The following is a 15,440-nucleotide window of genomic DNA, read 5'->3' as shown; positions in this document are numbered from 1 at the left end:
AGAAGGATCAGATGGTATTTTTGCAGGCCACATATGGTCTGTTGCATATTATACTATGTATTTTATTTTTAACAATGCTTTAAATAATGTAAAATCCATTCTTAGCTCATAAACTGTACTTAAAACACACCACAGGTTAGATTTGGCCCAGGGGCTATAGTTTGCTGAATATTGCTCCGAAGATACACAATTTGTCCATTTTGCTACTTCACTGATTTTCAATCTGGACTGTGCCGTATGGCGCTAGAAGTGCCTCAAGGGATATCACTGCGTTTCTAAGCCTCAACCCCACCCCATCTTTGGCTTACCACTCTTCTTCCCCTTCATGAAAAATTCAGCCAGTTAGAGATGGGAGGCATCAATGCAAGTGTGGGAGAACCAGAGTGGCCTGGGGTAGAGGTGAGACACCCAGCAGAGTGAGGAAGGACGGCATCCACCAGGACAGATGCCCCATAGGGATGTCAGATCTCAAGAGGGATGAGGAGAAATCTAAGCAGGGAGGGAGGGTGGCAACTCAGTATAAGGTTGCAGAGGCTGCCTTAGACTGCTCAGGCTGCCCTAACAAAACACCACGGACTGGGCGGCTTAACCACCACACATTTCTTAGAGTTCGATGGCTGAGAAGTTCAAGATTAAGGCACCAGGAGATTCGGTTCTTGTTAAGAGCCCTCTACCATGCTTGTAGATGGCCCCGTCCTCACTGTATCTTCACAGGGCAAAGAGAAGTGGCTTTGGTATTTCCTCTTATAAGGGCACTAATCCCATCATGGTGGCTCCACCCTCATGACCTCATCTAAATCTAATTATCTCCCAAAGGCCCCATCTCCTGATACCATCATATTGGGGGTTAGGGCTTCAACATATGAATTTTGAGGGGGCTCACAAAAATTCATTCCATAACAGAGCCCAAGCAGATGAGGAAGATGTCAACACTGAGTGGGGAGGGAAGCAGCAAAGGATGCCAGCGTAAGATCACGTACATAGAGGGGAACTGACCAAATAAATGTATGTCATGACAATAATGAAAGCCAGGATTCTCACTGTGGGAGAACAGAGTTACAAAGAGGGAAAGGGAAAAAATCAGAATGGATCCTATGGTGGTAGACTAGAACTGAAAATACCTGTGCGGGGTCATGGTTTTCAATGTATAGAGAGAGACAGTAGTACAGATGTGTACGTGTGTGGGTGTATGTATGACACACAAACACAAATGCACATGGATACATTCGTACATAAACATCACGTATATGTCATATACACACTCTAGTTCTGTCCACTAGGGCCTGGAAAAAGTGACACGTCAGTAGTAATGAGGATACTTTGTGCTCAGATTTTGGTGTCTAAAGATCATTTTCCACTTTACTTTTTCTTTTTTTTTTTAGTTTACTTTAGAGAGAGAGAAAAAAAGAGAGCATGCACGCACACATGCGCGAGCTGGGGGAAGGGGCAGAACATACACACAACAAAATAATGCTCCTTGAAAAAATAACTACATCCAGGGGTAGAACAGGAAAAGAATGAGATAAGCCTGGGATATGCTTCTGTGCAAACAAAGAAAAAAAATCAAAGAATAATAGGAACATATTAAAATCATCTTAAAGTGACTCCACCTGGACACATCTGGTATAATTTGAGCAGAAATAAGTAACCTAATGAATAAAAGAAGACCATGGGTCCATACTGATGTAAATAAATGAATGAATAAAATGCAAGTCTGATGAGGAACAAGGTAATTATACATAGTCACAAAGGACCTCTCCAATTAATACTTATTGATTATAAAGAGAAAAAGAGTCTTGTTCAACTGAATCAGTAAGAGTAGGAAGAGTTAGAACTGGCAATTGCACTCAGCAAATCTGAGATATCAGAAGCATGAAGAATTCTCCTGTTCTTTGTCAACCTTACAATAATCTTCCTGAATACTGAAGCTCTTTACAGTGTATATCAAAACTACCCATGAGCATGGGAATACAAAAGATCTCAATTCCTGTAAATGTGACAAAAGGTTTGTGTGTGTGTGTGTGTGTGTGTGTGTGTGTGTTTACTCCACTTCAAATTTGTCTTTTTTCTTTCCTGTAAAAGCAATAACCCAAATAACTTCACGGAGGCCCCGTCCTGGCAGGCATTTACTGTGAGCTTTTGCCTCCTGTGCTACTTTTACTTGTAAAGCCAGAGCGCCCAAGCTTCTGCCTTCTGGAATATAGAGAAATAGTTTCATCCTGTGCTACCTTTGTTCTGTAAGTACTCTGATAGTCGGTGGGGTTCTTAAAATTTGCAGTATTCTCTTCTTTGAATGGTTGAGAGAGGGGAAGGGAAAGAACATCCTATTTCTTTTATGATAGTGCAAATTGGTTAAAGTGTGTGTTTGTATTTTTTTATCATTAAAATACTGTTCAATTTGTTTTTTATAGACAAGGAAAAATATTTTGCATAAATTGACTCCACTATTGAAAAAGGGATGGTTTAGGTCGAATGATTATAGCTTCAGACTCAATCTTTTCCTAAATAAAAATGTTAAAGCCTCAAAAAAAAAAAAAGAGTAACTTTATGGTGGTAAAGGCAGACATCATCTTATCTACGTGCTCAAAGTTAACATGAACTTTTATGGATTAAGTCAAAATCATATGACACCTAATAAGATGTAAGGACAACACAGCATCACTTCTGTTGATATTCCTGCCAAAGATGTATAACTTGAACCTAATCTTGAGGCAACATGAAACAAAGCCAAACGGAAGGAGAGTCCACAAAATAATTAGGCTGTAATCTTCAGAAGTGTCAAGATTGTGAAGGTCAAGGGAAACTGAGGAACTCTTCCAATTTTAAGAGACTAAGGAAACATGACAATGAAATCCAATGCGTGATTCTGAACTGGGTCCTTTTGCTATTATAGATATTATGTAGACATGTGGCAAAATTTGAGTGAGGTCTGAGCATAAGATGGTAGTAACATATTTCCCGGTTTTGAAGGTGCATGGTGGTTATATGGGGGAATGTTCTTATATGTAGGAAATCCACAGTAATGTACTCAGGACTGACTAATTTAATCTTAAGGTTGAGACTGTCCAAAAACAAAGTGCTTGAGACCCTAATTGTCCACACCTTTTCCATACTTGAGGCTTTCTTCACTGGGCACGTCTATTCTTTCAGGTACAACAACCTGCTTGAAACTACCCAATTACTTCCCATCTCACTGAGAGTGCAAGCTAAAATTCTTTCCATGGCTTGTAAGACCTAGTGATATACTGGAGACAGCTGTTAAAATTCCAGGCATTTCGCAAACTAGTTGACATCACTTTGGTAGCTTGAAAGTATCTACACCACAGGAATCAGTAAATGCTGCAACTCCGAAAGATTTTTTTGTTAGTTTCATTGGTTTTCTCAGAATGCAGGTTGTTAAACATTTACTAATATACCTCTGTAAGGCCATTTACTATGTGCTCCGCCAGTCCACTCACATCTCTCTGAACTTGGCACCCCTTCATACTTGCTATTCTCTCAGAGGGAAACAGTCTTTCATCAGATATTATATAGTTCTAAACCTCTCCCTTTTGGGTTTATTACTCAAGTGTTGCTTTCTTATTTGGAATAAGGGGTTATAATTTTTTCTCCCTATCCCTTTTTGTTTTATTTTTTTCTATGTACTTATCTCCATTCAATGTCATGTATATTTTATTTATTTCATATAATTTCTGCTCACCTCTCACCCACTGCCACCATTAGACTATAAGCTCAAAGACAGCCAAGTATTTTTGTCTTTGCTGTTGTCACTGCTTACAGCTGGATACCCAGCACTTAGAATCTGAGTTTTTGGCACTAGAATAGGACCTCAGTAAATATCTGTGGACTGAATAAATGAATGGCCAAGGTTTACCCCAGGAATACTAAGATGGCTTAACATAAAAAAAGATTTTTCTAATGCAATTCATAGATGTAAATATGAAAGGAAAAAATATGACCATCACAATGCATGCACAAATCATTACAGAAAATACAGTATTTATCCATGATTAAAACCCATAGTAAACTAGGAATAGAAAGGAACCACGCAATTTACCACAGATTTGACAAAAGTCAATTTCATCATACCTAGCGATAAAATGCTAGAAACATTTCCTTAAAGATTAGGAACAAGAATAAAACTCAATCATATCATTTACACTAACTGTAAACACACTAAAAATCTTAATTAAAATGCAGAGATTATCAAAATGGACTCAGAAAAACCCCACTCAGCATATGTTTTTAAAAATTTATATATAAAGGCATACATTAACAGTAAAGGATAGAAAGAGATACATGATGCCAAACAGTACGGTCAAAGGTTTTCTGACAAAGACACTGTGTTATTTCAATGGGAGAAATGGCACTCTTTTAAACAATGGTGATGGAACTACTGGATATCCTTACAGAAAAAAAAAAAAAATGAAATTTGACTCCTATCTCACTCCAAATATGAAAAATGAATTTCACCTAAATATAAAAGCTTAAACTATGTAACTCCTAGAAAATAAACAGGAAAAAACTTTACAACCTTGAGGTAAGTAAAGATTTCTTAAGATATGAACAACACTAACCATTAAAGAAAAAAATTCAATAAACTAAAGTTCATTATAATTAAAATCTTCTGTTCCTGAAAAGACACTATTAAGAAAATGAAAAGGTAAATTTCTGTTTGGGAGCAAGTGTTCACATATTCACAAGGCATAAATAAGAAAGGTCTTATTTCCAGACTCTACAAAGAACTCTTTAAATTCAACAAGACAAACAACCTGATTTTTTATAATGGCAAAAAATTAGAAGACACTTTCCAAAGGAACACATATGAATGACCAAAAAGCAAATGAAAAGGTACTCAACATCTTACGTGGGGAAATGCAAATTAAAATGACAATGAGACTGTACAATTATAGAATTAGGTAATTACCTAAGAGAAATGAAAATGTATGTCCACTACAATGCTATAGCAACTTTATTCATAATAATCAAGTTATAGAAACACACAAAATATCCAGCAATAGAATGGGTCGATGAATTGTATATTCACACAGTAGAAAACTATTCAGCGAGAGAAAAATAGACCGACATGTGCAATGACACAGATGAAACACGAACCTCAGAAGCACTGTTGAAGGAAAGTAGCCAGAATCAGAAAAGTACATACTGTGTGAATCCATTTATATACAGATCATGAAATGGCAAAACCAATCTTTGTTGAATGAAATCAGAAGAGTGGTTGCTTTTGCTTTTCTGAGGGGCAAGTTGTTGATAAAACTCAACAGCCAAAGACCATTACGGACAAACTAATAGTCTTGCAAAATCAGGTTTCTTCACTTCCTTCAACAAGGGAGAGTAACCTAGGGGAACTTTGAAGGGTCCGTTTGATGAGAGGAAATAGGGGCTTTGTCTTTTTGTTTTTTCCTAAGTCTGAGGCTGCTAATACCTCTACAAGGTGGACTGGAATTGGAGATACTTATCTGAACTTACGATTCGAGAAGGAGAGGGAGAAACGGAAGAAAAAGAGGAAGAAAAAAAAAGTAATAAATATCCATATTTTACAATTGAAAAAATTAAGATTAAACGATTCTACTCTTGTGAAGAAGCTAGGATCTGAATTCAGTTCTCACGCCAAATCCCAAACTGCCACACCTGTACTTGGCCGATGTAAGGAAAAGAAAGCATCAATCTACCTCTGAGCGGCTCGTCTAGTAAAAGTTTCAGGATTTTAACATCTAATTTACTCTGTTTGAAACGGCAATCACCAGGGAATAATCGAGGGGGCCACATACTACCAAACAAAAAAACAAGGGGCCATTTCTCCTAAAAGCTTCTTGTATGTGTGGTAAACAAGTTAAACGTTTGCTGACTTCTCATTGGAACGCGGAATGTGAATACAAGAATGAGCTCCAATAAGAAGTCTGCAACCTCTGTTAGTCGTTCAGTGAACGTGTCAGTTTTTCTGCAGACACCAGCGTGGGAGGGAAAAAAAAAAAAACAACCCAACCCGAATTTATGTACAAAATAGGAAGCTCTCACATTGGAATTTATCCTCTAATGAGGATCCCAAAAAGCAGGCAAGGCATTTTTTTTTTTTTGCACTGTTTTTGGAAAAGCCGGGCACCGTTATGTTACATCAGTGCTCCTCAAACTTCAGTGTGCATTTTGAGTCCGAGAAAGCGAGTTAAAACGTTCAAGTTCTGATTCTGCAGGTCTGGTGTGGGGCTGAGCCTCTGCGGTTCTAAAAAGCTCCCAGGTGACGCCGAGATTACCAATCGAGGTGGGGAATAAAAGCACGGGGTGTGGGAGGAGAAACTCCACTTTGAGTAAATGACAGGCTCGAAGCACCTGGAAAGAAACTCAAAACTCCGTCCTCCTGAGGAAGGGGAGGCTCCCCGAGCAGCAGACACACAGGCTAGGCACTGCGCCTGGCTGCCCGCACGCCCAGCGCGGCCTTACCCCAGGATCAGCAGCGCGCTCTGCAGCCGTCTCCGCACCTCCAGGAACACGCGCGTCCCCGCCGCAGCAGCCGCCATGGCCGGCGCCCCGCCGCACGTTCAGGCGAATCGGGGCCACAGCGGCCAGAAGCGGCTGCACGTGCGGCGGCGGCGGCGGCGGCGGCGGGGCGGGCCTCCGGGCCCAGATCGCTGGGCCGACACAGCCCGCCAGCCCACAGCGCCGCCTGCCGGGCGGAGAACGCGCTGCCGCGAGATTTCGACCTGGGGGCGTGAGCGTTTCAAGCCCTGGCTTGTGTCTAAGCGCTGACAAAGGTGGTCGGAGGGAGCCAAACTGTCCTTCCACTCTTCTTCTTGTGGGCGTGGCCCGGTGCGTTAGTCTCTCAGATGTGACCTTAAAAATCCGGGCCAAGTACACTCCTTTTACTAGGCTGGGTAGGAATGAGGCTGGAAGAGGCCGGGGAAGACGAAAGGAGGAGGTACAGGCGGGCACTGACCCCAGGAGGTTCGAGAGCAAATTTCTCCACCCAAAACACAATCTTGTTTCATTTTTTAATAAACTAGTATATTTTTTATGAACCATGTCAGTCCTTTGGTAGCTTTCCTCTGTTTGAAGCAACCAATGTCCAGGACTGACCTGGCATTTGCTTCTGGATTTAGACACAATTGCTCTAAGATAGAAACAGTTGCAAAAATGTAAGTTTTCTGTTTTCTATACAGAAGACAGTGTGGTTAAATCCAGTACCAAGGAAGATTGCACTGTTTTGCCTAAATCGTAGGGTCAAAGAAAAAAAAGATTGTTTTTTACAAATGTGTGACTATATGAAATATAGCAATCTTTAAAAACACCAAGTATGAAGACCATGCTGTGCTAAGGCTGTTAAATATTTCAATATTATGTGGAAGTATTTAAGACTTAATAGCTTTGAGAACTAAAGGTGGAAGGTATTAGTTGAAATCATCACCCACGATCACTCAAAATGTTTCCAAATCTGATAACTATTTATCTCCTAACTTCACTAGTCTCCCAACTTCTCTGGGCCCCAACCTTCTCCTATGAAATATTGAGGAGTTGTTTAAATAACACCTAAATGATTGTTTAAATAATATATAAAACAGTTCTCAATTCCTAGCATTCCAACTCTCCATTAAGATGTGGCTGGCGCTGGCAAGTTGAAAACAGCTATTCTCTTTCCAGGTCCATTCCCGTAGTTGGTGGCCATGGGCTACTTCCCCGATCGTCCGCTTGAGGGCGCTGTGGCGACAGCTAGCGCCGGGAGGCGAGGCACGGACCGGGGGCGGGGATCGAGGGCCGTCGACGTCGACGCCGGCGTGGGCGCGGGCGCAGTGCACGCTGGGAGCTGTCACTAGGCCCTTCGGCTCCCGGCCTCCGCGTCGCTGCCGCGGTTGCCAGGAGAGCAGCGCCGGCGGGGAGCGGCCGAGCCCACGGCAGGTAACAGCGTCCCCGCCCCCAGCGCGGTCGCGAGGCCGGCTGGCGGCCCTGAGCGGACTGCTCGGCCCGGCCCGGCTGGTTCCGGAGCCGCAGGGACGCCCCGCGGGGCAGGCTGCTGTGGCGTCGGGGGTGTTGCCGCCCTGGCCCCGCCTGGAGCCCGGAAACCGGCCGGCCGCCCTCGGGTTTCCGGAGAGGCGGGAGCTGCGCGGGGATCGGCTGGACGGGGCCGGGCGGAGGCTCGAGGGCGGCCCCAGGCAGGGGTGGCCGCTCCCGAGCCTCTTGCGCTGGGGCCCAGCGGTGCGCAAGGTTGGGGTGGAGGTCGCACCTGTGCGGTAAAGGCGCGCGGAGTAACCTCTTTGTTGGTGGAATCCAGGCTTCGTGCGGTCTCATTCATCTGGTGGGTTCTTTTAAGATTGAGGAGACAGGACGAATGCCTGCCATAGTTAATGTTCCATGTGGGGGGTTGGAAAGGAGTGCAGAAGTTTATTAGAGGAAGTCAGGTTAGCCATAAGGAAGTTGTTAACCATTATCACCTTTGATTCTCAACCTTTTAAAGTTGCAGCATAACAATAGTTCCTGTTCGGTCTCTTCCGTTCTTCTCTCCTACCCTGAGGGGGGAGGGGGAGTGGTACACAACTACTTCAAAGCTGAAGGAACTGTGTTTCTTAACACCAGCTTATAGTTCCGAGGGGTTTGAGAAATACACTGTGACAATCTGATTTGGAGACTGTAGTTAAAGCAATCAAAACTTTTTTTTAATAATTACAAAAAAGATAGGAAACTAAGTGTTTGCCTGACAAATAAGCCCAGAACTGTAGAAAAACAAAAGTCAATTTCAATGTTGTTGGCTTTCTCTACGCAGACAGATCTCCTATGTTCTTATGGACAGCATATGTTGACGTTATATGCTAAGAAATTTATGGCCTAATAAACAACACAGTAATTTAGCTGAGCTGACAGAAGTTGTAACAAGAGAAAATTAAAACCAGTTGTAGTACAAGTGCTTTATTTCAGTGATTTCTTAGAGCTGCCACTCTGAACGTAATCATTCCTCATTAGTACTAAACAATAGTAAATCTCCAGGTGGGTCTAGTTATTAGGAACCCAGGTCTTGAACGAAGAATTAAAAACACCTGAGTTAATACACCAGAAAATGTGACACCATAACCAAAATGTTAAATGTAAATTTAATGTTTGAATACATACAGTTTAAAGAGTCTCATTTTGTAATTAAAGTAGTGGAAAGGTCTGGCCTGGGAATGAAAGATTTTGTTCGCATTCTTCTCCAGCTAACCAGATGTGATATCTGTAGGCCTCAGTTTTGTTATCTGTTTAAGGGAATTTCGTAAGATCAGAGATTTCCAAATTGATGTTTCCCCTGAACACTGTTCTCAATCCCAGTAACGGCCTTACTGCCCCAAAAGTGTTCCACGACAAATAATTTAGGAGCACATAGGGTTAAAGCGGTCTTACCTGTCCAGAAAGCCTATTTTCTCATGGCCAACCTGTTAACATCTAGAATATAATTACACAGAATACCAGTTTGAAAATTACAGATCTTCCTCAACTTAGGATGGGGTTATGTCTTGATAAACCCATCATAAATTGAAAACGTCGTAATTTGAAAAGGTATTTAAGACATCTAACCTATGTTACACATGCTCACAATACTTACATTAGCCTATAGTTGGGCAAAATCTATCAAAGCTCATTTTTCTATAAAAGTTTTGAATATCTCATAATTTATTGAATATTGTACTGAAAGTGAAAAACTGAATGATTGGGTGGATAAAGGATGGTTGTAAGTGTATCAGTTGTTTACTCTCATGATTGCAGGGCTGATGAGAGCTGAGGCTTGCTGCCACTGCAAAAAATTGTAAATCGAGCTCTCATGAGTTGGACCACCTATACCTGAGCTGGGTCTCCCTTCAGCTCTAAAATTACCTACATTATTATTTTTAGCTTTCAGTTTAAGCTTTCTGGGGCATAAAGACAGTGGCAACACACTGATGTAACAAGAGGCTTGTATTTTCCTTAGTAAAATATTAAGGATGCACATAGGTTCCAGTGCACTTTAATGCTTTGCTTTATTGCAGAGGATTATCTTTTTTTATTATTTTTTTATTATTATTATCTTTCCCCCCCCCCTGGTCTCTTGATGCTTTTCTATAATCATAATTCACATTTTGGATTTGGTTTTATGGTTAAGTCATTGATTTTATTGAGAATGGCATTATAAAGTTCCAACAAGACTTGTTGGTAATAGCATTATTTTTACTATGCCTGAGTTCCCTCTCTAGTCATGAGTTCTTAAATTATGAGATGCAATAAAAGCCACCTGAAATGTACGTAATAATTAAATTTTAAGAGCTGAGATCATTGGAAAGAGTTCATTGGGAATTAGTGTTGAATACAATCTTATTTTGCCAAATTCTGTCGGGTGCTACTAGCACTCAGGTGTCACTAGCACACAGTATGGCCACTTCAGTCTGTTCTTCATTAAAACTTTGTTAGGAGTGCTATTAATGTGCTCCTTTGTTTTAGGGGGACAGGGGTGGGAATAACACATTTAATAGGTAAGCCTTAATTCAGGTAAATTTTCTCCCTGAAATGAAACTGTTAAACTGTTGAGAAGTATAGAGCTTCAAGTTTTGTGTAATAGCTTACAGTTTCTGTTGAAAATTTACGATATGAATGTAAGGACTTCTGATTCCCTTGTCTTTAAATGGTGATTTCCTTTTATTGTATTTACCTATTTACCCCTCCCCCCCCCCCCGCAAGCTGTCCAAGCCTAAAACCTCAATAATTTTTCATAGCATAGGTCAAAGTACCAAATTTCAGGAAAAATTTACAGATAATGTGCATTCATTTTATGCGTACATTATACACACACCCAAGTAACCTCTAGCACAATCAAGATTTAGAACATGCCACCACTCAGGCCTGTTTTGTTATGCTTTTGCTACCTTGCAATGCATACTCTCTGTCTTGTCACGACTATGTCATACTATCCTAGCTCCAGTGCCACCTTGTCTGTGAATCCTTTTTTGATTACCTCATTTTGAAGTAACTTTCTTCTCTTCCGGACTTTCCTGTCAACATTTATCATTCTTTTCTGTCCTTGATGGCTAAACCAATATATGCTCATAGTTCATGGTAGTACTTTATTTCTTGACCAAGTGGTTAAGTGTAGTATTTCTCAAATGTCACTCATTCTTACATCTTCAAAATTTTGGCCATATCTGCATATTTTCTGTGTACTTATCTTCTTTGTATTTCTTTATATCCATGTAGTTATTAATATAATTTTTAAAGATAACTGGAAATAATCACCATAAATATAGAGTATCACTTGCCATCAACAGAAAGTAGACATAAAGTTGAAAATAATGAAGACAAAACTTGTTAAATTCTAGAAACTGTTGGGTATTGAACACTCTTAAGCCTAAAACTTGCTGTTCTTTGTTTAAAAGGGAGATAGCAAGAATTACAGAGGTGTTAATAACATTCTGCCATCAATCTGAGAACTCCTGATGCAGAGGAATTACAAGAGAACGAAGAGGGAATAAATTCCTCACTGATTCAGTTTCACTTAGTCCTCTCCTTGGGCCGCATAAAATTATCTCACATCTGATTGGTGGCCAAAATTTGGGAAGACACAGGATTAATCAGGGCCTGAAAATTCCTTAGGATTTTTTCTGTGAAAGAATTGGGAAATAAAACCTTAATTGCAAATTAAAAGATGTACTAGAGTTAACTTTAAAAATGCAGTAAAAAGACTAAATGATCATTCTTGAGTTAGATAAGTGTATTTTTTTTTCAAAAAAAGTTTTTAATGTTTCTGATGTTACTTTTACAAATAAAACATCCACCTTTTTTATTATTAGGATATCATAGCTGTAAGATAAACCTTTGAATCTAAAGAAATCTAAAAATCGTTTGGCATCTTTTATATGACAAAGTGATGACTGTTGAGTCAGGAGTGATGAAATATTGATAATATGTTTATTTGGCAAAGCTGCTATAAGCATGGATAGATAATAAACTTAAGAGACTATACTACCTCCCTTACGTCTTCCTTTGATCACTTTTTAAGTTTGAGCTAGAGTTTAGTATTTCCATCCTACAGAAGACATTTCTGGCCTTTTTTTTTTTTTTCTTCTGAGATAATGAAAAATTCTCCTCTCTTATAGAAAGAGTTTAATGTGAATAGGCAGGAAAATTCCCTACTCTTGTTCTGTAAAGTACATCCTGTATTTCAACTTGCTGTGGTTATATTGAGGCTTATATATGTATTGTGAGCTTAATGTTTAAATTACCATTATTTTGTGTTCATGAACAAAGAGTTCAGGTGAATAGACCATTTACTTTGGTGTTTCTGTTTTCCAAAACGTAATTTACCTGAATGGTAGTACTAGGTTTAGGAGTATACACTATAATTTGCTACTCAGCCAGAGGTCAGATTGCTGTTAATCTAAGGTTCTGGGATACAACTTCAGTTTGGAAGTAAGAAAAGAGCCTTCTTGATGAATAGTCTTTATTTCGTAAAAGAGCTTTCACCTGAACAAGTAGTTTCTTTCCTGTGTCTCTGCTATAAAATAAAGGGGCAGGATAGAAGCAGTGCAGATAAAATCTTACATTTGAAAGTAACAACAGACTGTAATCAGAAAAACTATAAAAATACAGCAGTTTTAGTCCTTTATGTTATACAGGTAAATAACTGCTTTTTGTGTCTGTGTGTGCGTGTGCACGCGCTGTATCAGCTCCTTGAAACCCTTAGAATATGTGTTAGTATAATCAATCAAATTTTCCAAATAGCTGGAACTGTTGTATATTGTACACCACAAATGCCATCCCAGTCTGCTTGTCTTAAGCGTGATATACTTTGCACAGTAGCTTTTCATATACATTTAACATATGCCTTACGATGTCTTGAATTTAAAATTTCCTGGACAGAAGTTTTTCTTTGTGGAAAAAAAAAAAAACAGAATATAGTACTTGCTTTAAAGTTAGTGTCTGTCACTTTGGAAGAAAAATAAATATTTAAATGACTGCCATATTGTATACCAGCAATTCCATAAATATTACCACCAGTTAATCAGGAGTCTACCCTTAAGCCTGAAAAGGGATTCCAGCAACATGATTATTTTTATGGCACCTGTCCTTTTATTGGAAGGCTATCTTCAGAGCCTTGTGCCCCAAGTCTACCTGATTCTTTCCTGTTAGTTTTATGTGATGTGATAACTTCTGTTTTTATTATGTTTTTTAAGTTAATAGTATATAGGTTGTGATTTAAAAAGTAAGTATTCGGTAGGTTGCCTTCTTGTGGACGGATTCCTTCACTGTGCAAAAGTTTATTTTGGTGTAGTCACAGTAGTTACTGCTTGTCTTTCTTGGCTTGCTCTTCTGTTCCACTGATGTGTCTGTTTTTGTGCCAGGACTAATACTGTTTGGATTACTACAGTTTTGTAGTGTATCTCAAAATCTGGAATTGTGATACCTTCAGCTTTATATCCAATAAGGGTGTTAATGTCCAAAATGTATAAAGAACTTAATACAACTCAACACCAAAAAAACCCTCAAACAATCCAGTTAAAAAGTGGGCAGAGGACCTGAATAGACTGTTGTCTAAAGAAGACATACAGATGGCCAACAAATACATGAAAAGATGCTCAGCATCAGTCATCATCAGGGAAACGCAGATCAGAACCACAATGAACTATCACCTTAAACCTGCCAAAATGGCTAAAATCATAAAGACAAGAAATAATAAGTGTTGGTGAGGATGTGGAGAGAAAGGAACCCCCATGTATTGTTGGTGGGAATGCAAATTGGTATAGCCACTGTAGAAAACAGCATGGAAGTTTCTTAAAAAATTAAAAATGTAAATACCATATGATCCAGCAATTCCACTGGGTATTTATCCAAAAAAAAAAAAAAAATGAAAACACTAATTAGATTTATTGCAGCATTATTTGTAATAGCCAAGATGTGGAAACAACCTAAGTGTCTACTGACAGATGAATAGATAAGATGTGGTGCACACACACAATAGAAAATTACACAGACATAAAAAGGATGAGATTGTGCCATTTGCAACAAAATGGATAGACCTAAAGCATATTGTGCTAAGTGAAATAAGTCAGACTGAAAAAAGACAAATACCATATGATTTCACTCATATCAAGAGTCTAAAGAAATGAATGAACAAACAAAAAGGATCAGACCTATAAAAATACAGATAATTGATGGATGTAGAAGGGGAGGGAGTGAGGGGATGTGCAAAATGGATGAAGGGTAGTGGAGATACAGGCTTCCAGTTATGGAGTGAATAAATCATGGGAATAAAATGCATACCATGAGGAATATATAGTCATTGATACTGTAACAGCATTGTATTATGACAGATCGTGGCTACACTTGTGAGCATACCATAATGTGTAAACCTGTCAAGTCACCTGAAACTAATGTAACATTGTGTGTCAATTATACTCAAAAAATTGTTTTAAATAAAATATTTTTTGAGAATAAACTCTAGTCATCTATGGATAACAAATTATCTCAAAATGTAGTGATTTAAAACAGTACTTTCTGTTTCTTTCAGAAGGGGTTGGGAAGCAGTTTGGCTGTGAGGTTCTGGCTTAAGTTTTGTGAGGTTGCAGTCAGATATTATCCTGGACCGCAGTCATCTTTAGGTTCAGTTGGGGTCGGAGCACCCCTTTCCAAAGTGGTTCACTTGTATGCTAGCAAGTTGTTTCTGGCTGTTGAAGGGAGGCCTAAGTTTCTCCCCATAGGGCTACTTGAAGTGTCCGTATCACATAAAGGCTAGCTTGCCCCAGAATGAGTAATCCAAGGGACAGCGCATAGACCAGCAGTGATTTTGTGTAGGAGGGGTGACTGTACAAGAGAATGAATATCAGGAGTTGAGGATCATTGGAGGCCATCCTAGAATCTAGCTACCACATTTTATAAAGCTAGTATGTGTATTTGTCACTAACTAGTAAGCAGTACATACTTAATATGCAGTTTATACACAGCTCATGGTTTTAGAATATTTAAAGATTAACTTAATATGCCACTTGATTACATTACCAAATGAAGCACGTACTTTAGCCACAAAATTCTTAGTTTCTGTGGTTCTTTGGGGAGTGATGGGATGATTCCAGGTTCAAATGTAACACTAAAGATACAGATTTTCTTCATTTTGATTTTCTTTTTGTTATTTCTTAGATGAAGGAGGGAGGAAATGCCACATGTTACCCAGCTACTGTTTGATTTTCTATGGGGACATTACTCCTTTACTTTTTAAGAAATTAAGCTTATTTAATACCAAAAAGGGAATAATTTATGTGATTTTAAAAGCGTGAGAAAACGTACAGAGCAAAGGCTCGCTCTCCCTGGCTCCCATCTAAGCAGTTTCCACCTGGCCAACTGGAAGTAATCACTTTTATTTTCCTGTGTGTTCTTTTGGAGCTATATCATATATATGCAGATTATAGGACTATATTTTTCCCATTTTATATAAATGGTAGCAT

General features: G+C 39.4%; 2 protein-coding genes across 13 annotated transcripts in view; one reads left to right on the top strand and one right to left on the bottom strand.

Annotated features, from left to right (window-relative positions):
• The window catches only part of UBE3D (ubiquitin protein ligase E3D), a 190,737-nt gene extending 184,070 nt beyond the window's left edge, over positions 1-6,667 (bottom strand). For 3 of the 4 annotated variants that reach the window (XR_006780822.2, XR_006780823.2, XM_087856921.1), the window contains exon 1: positions 6,457-6,667. Coding sequence is in view for 2 of the 4 variants with exons in the window: in XM_087856921.1 (XP_087713047.1) it covers positions 6,457-6,533 (77 nt within the window). In the remaining 2 variants the exon portion in view is untranslated. The remainder of the gene's footprint in view (positions 1-6,456) is intronic. The other variant, XM_045804361.2, reaches the window with a different exon arrangement.
• Positions 6,668-7,772: 1,105 nt separating this feature from the next.
• DOP1A (DOP1 leucine zipper like protein A) overlaps positions 7,773-15,440 on the top strand; it is a 104,630-nt gene continuing 96,962 nt past the window's right edge. For all 9 annotated transcript variants that reach the window (XM_045804400.2, XM_045804373.2, XM_087856914.1 and 6 more), the window contains exon 1: positions 7,773-7,905. The gene's annotated coding sequence lies outside the window, so the exon portion shown is untranslated. The remainder of the gene's footprint in view (positions 7,906-15,440) is intronic.

This window comes from Ursus americanus, chromosome 29 (genome assembly GCF_024610735.1).
Source record: "Ursus americanus isolate L20-20 chromosome 29, mUrsAme1.1.p, whole genome shotgun sequence".
In the NCBI taxonomy this organism is placed as follows: domain Eukaryota; kingdom Metazoa; phylum Chordata; class Mammalia; order Carnivora; family Ursidae; genus Ursus; species Ursus americanus.
This window is presented reverse-complemented; position numbering and strand designations above follow the sequence as displayed.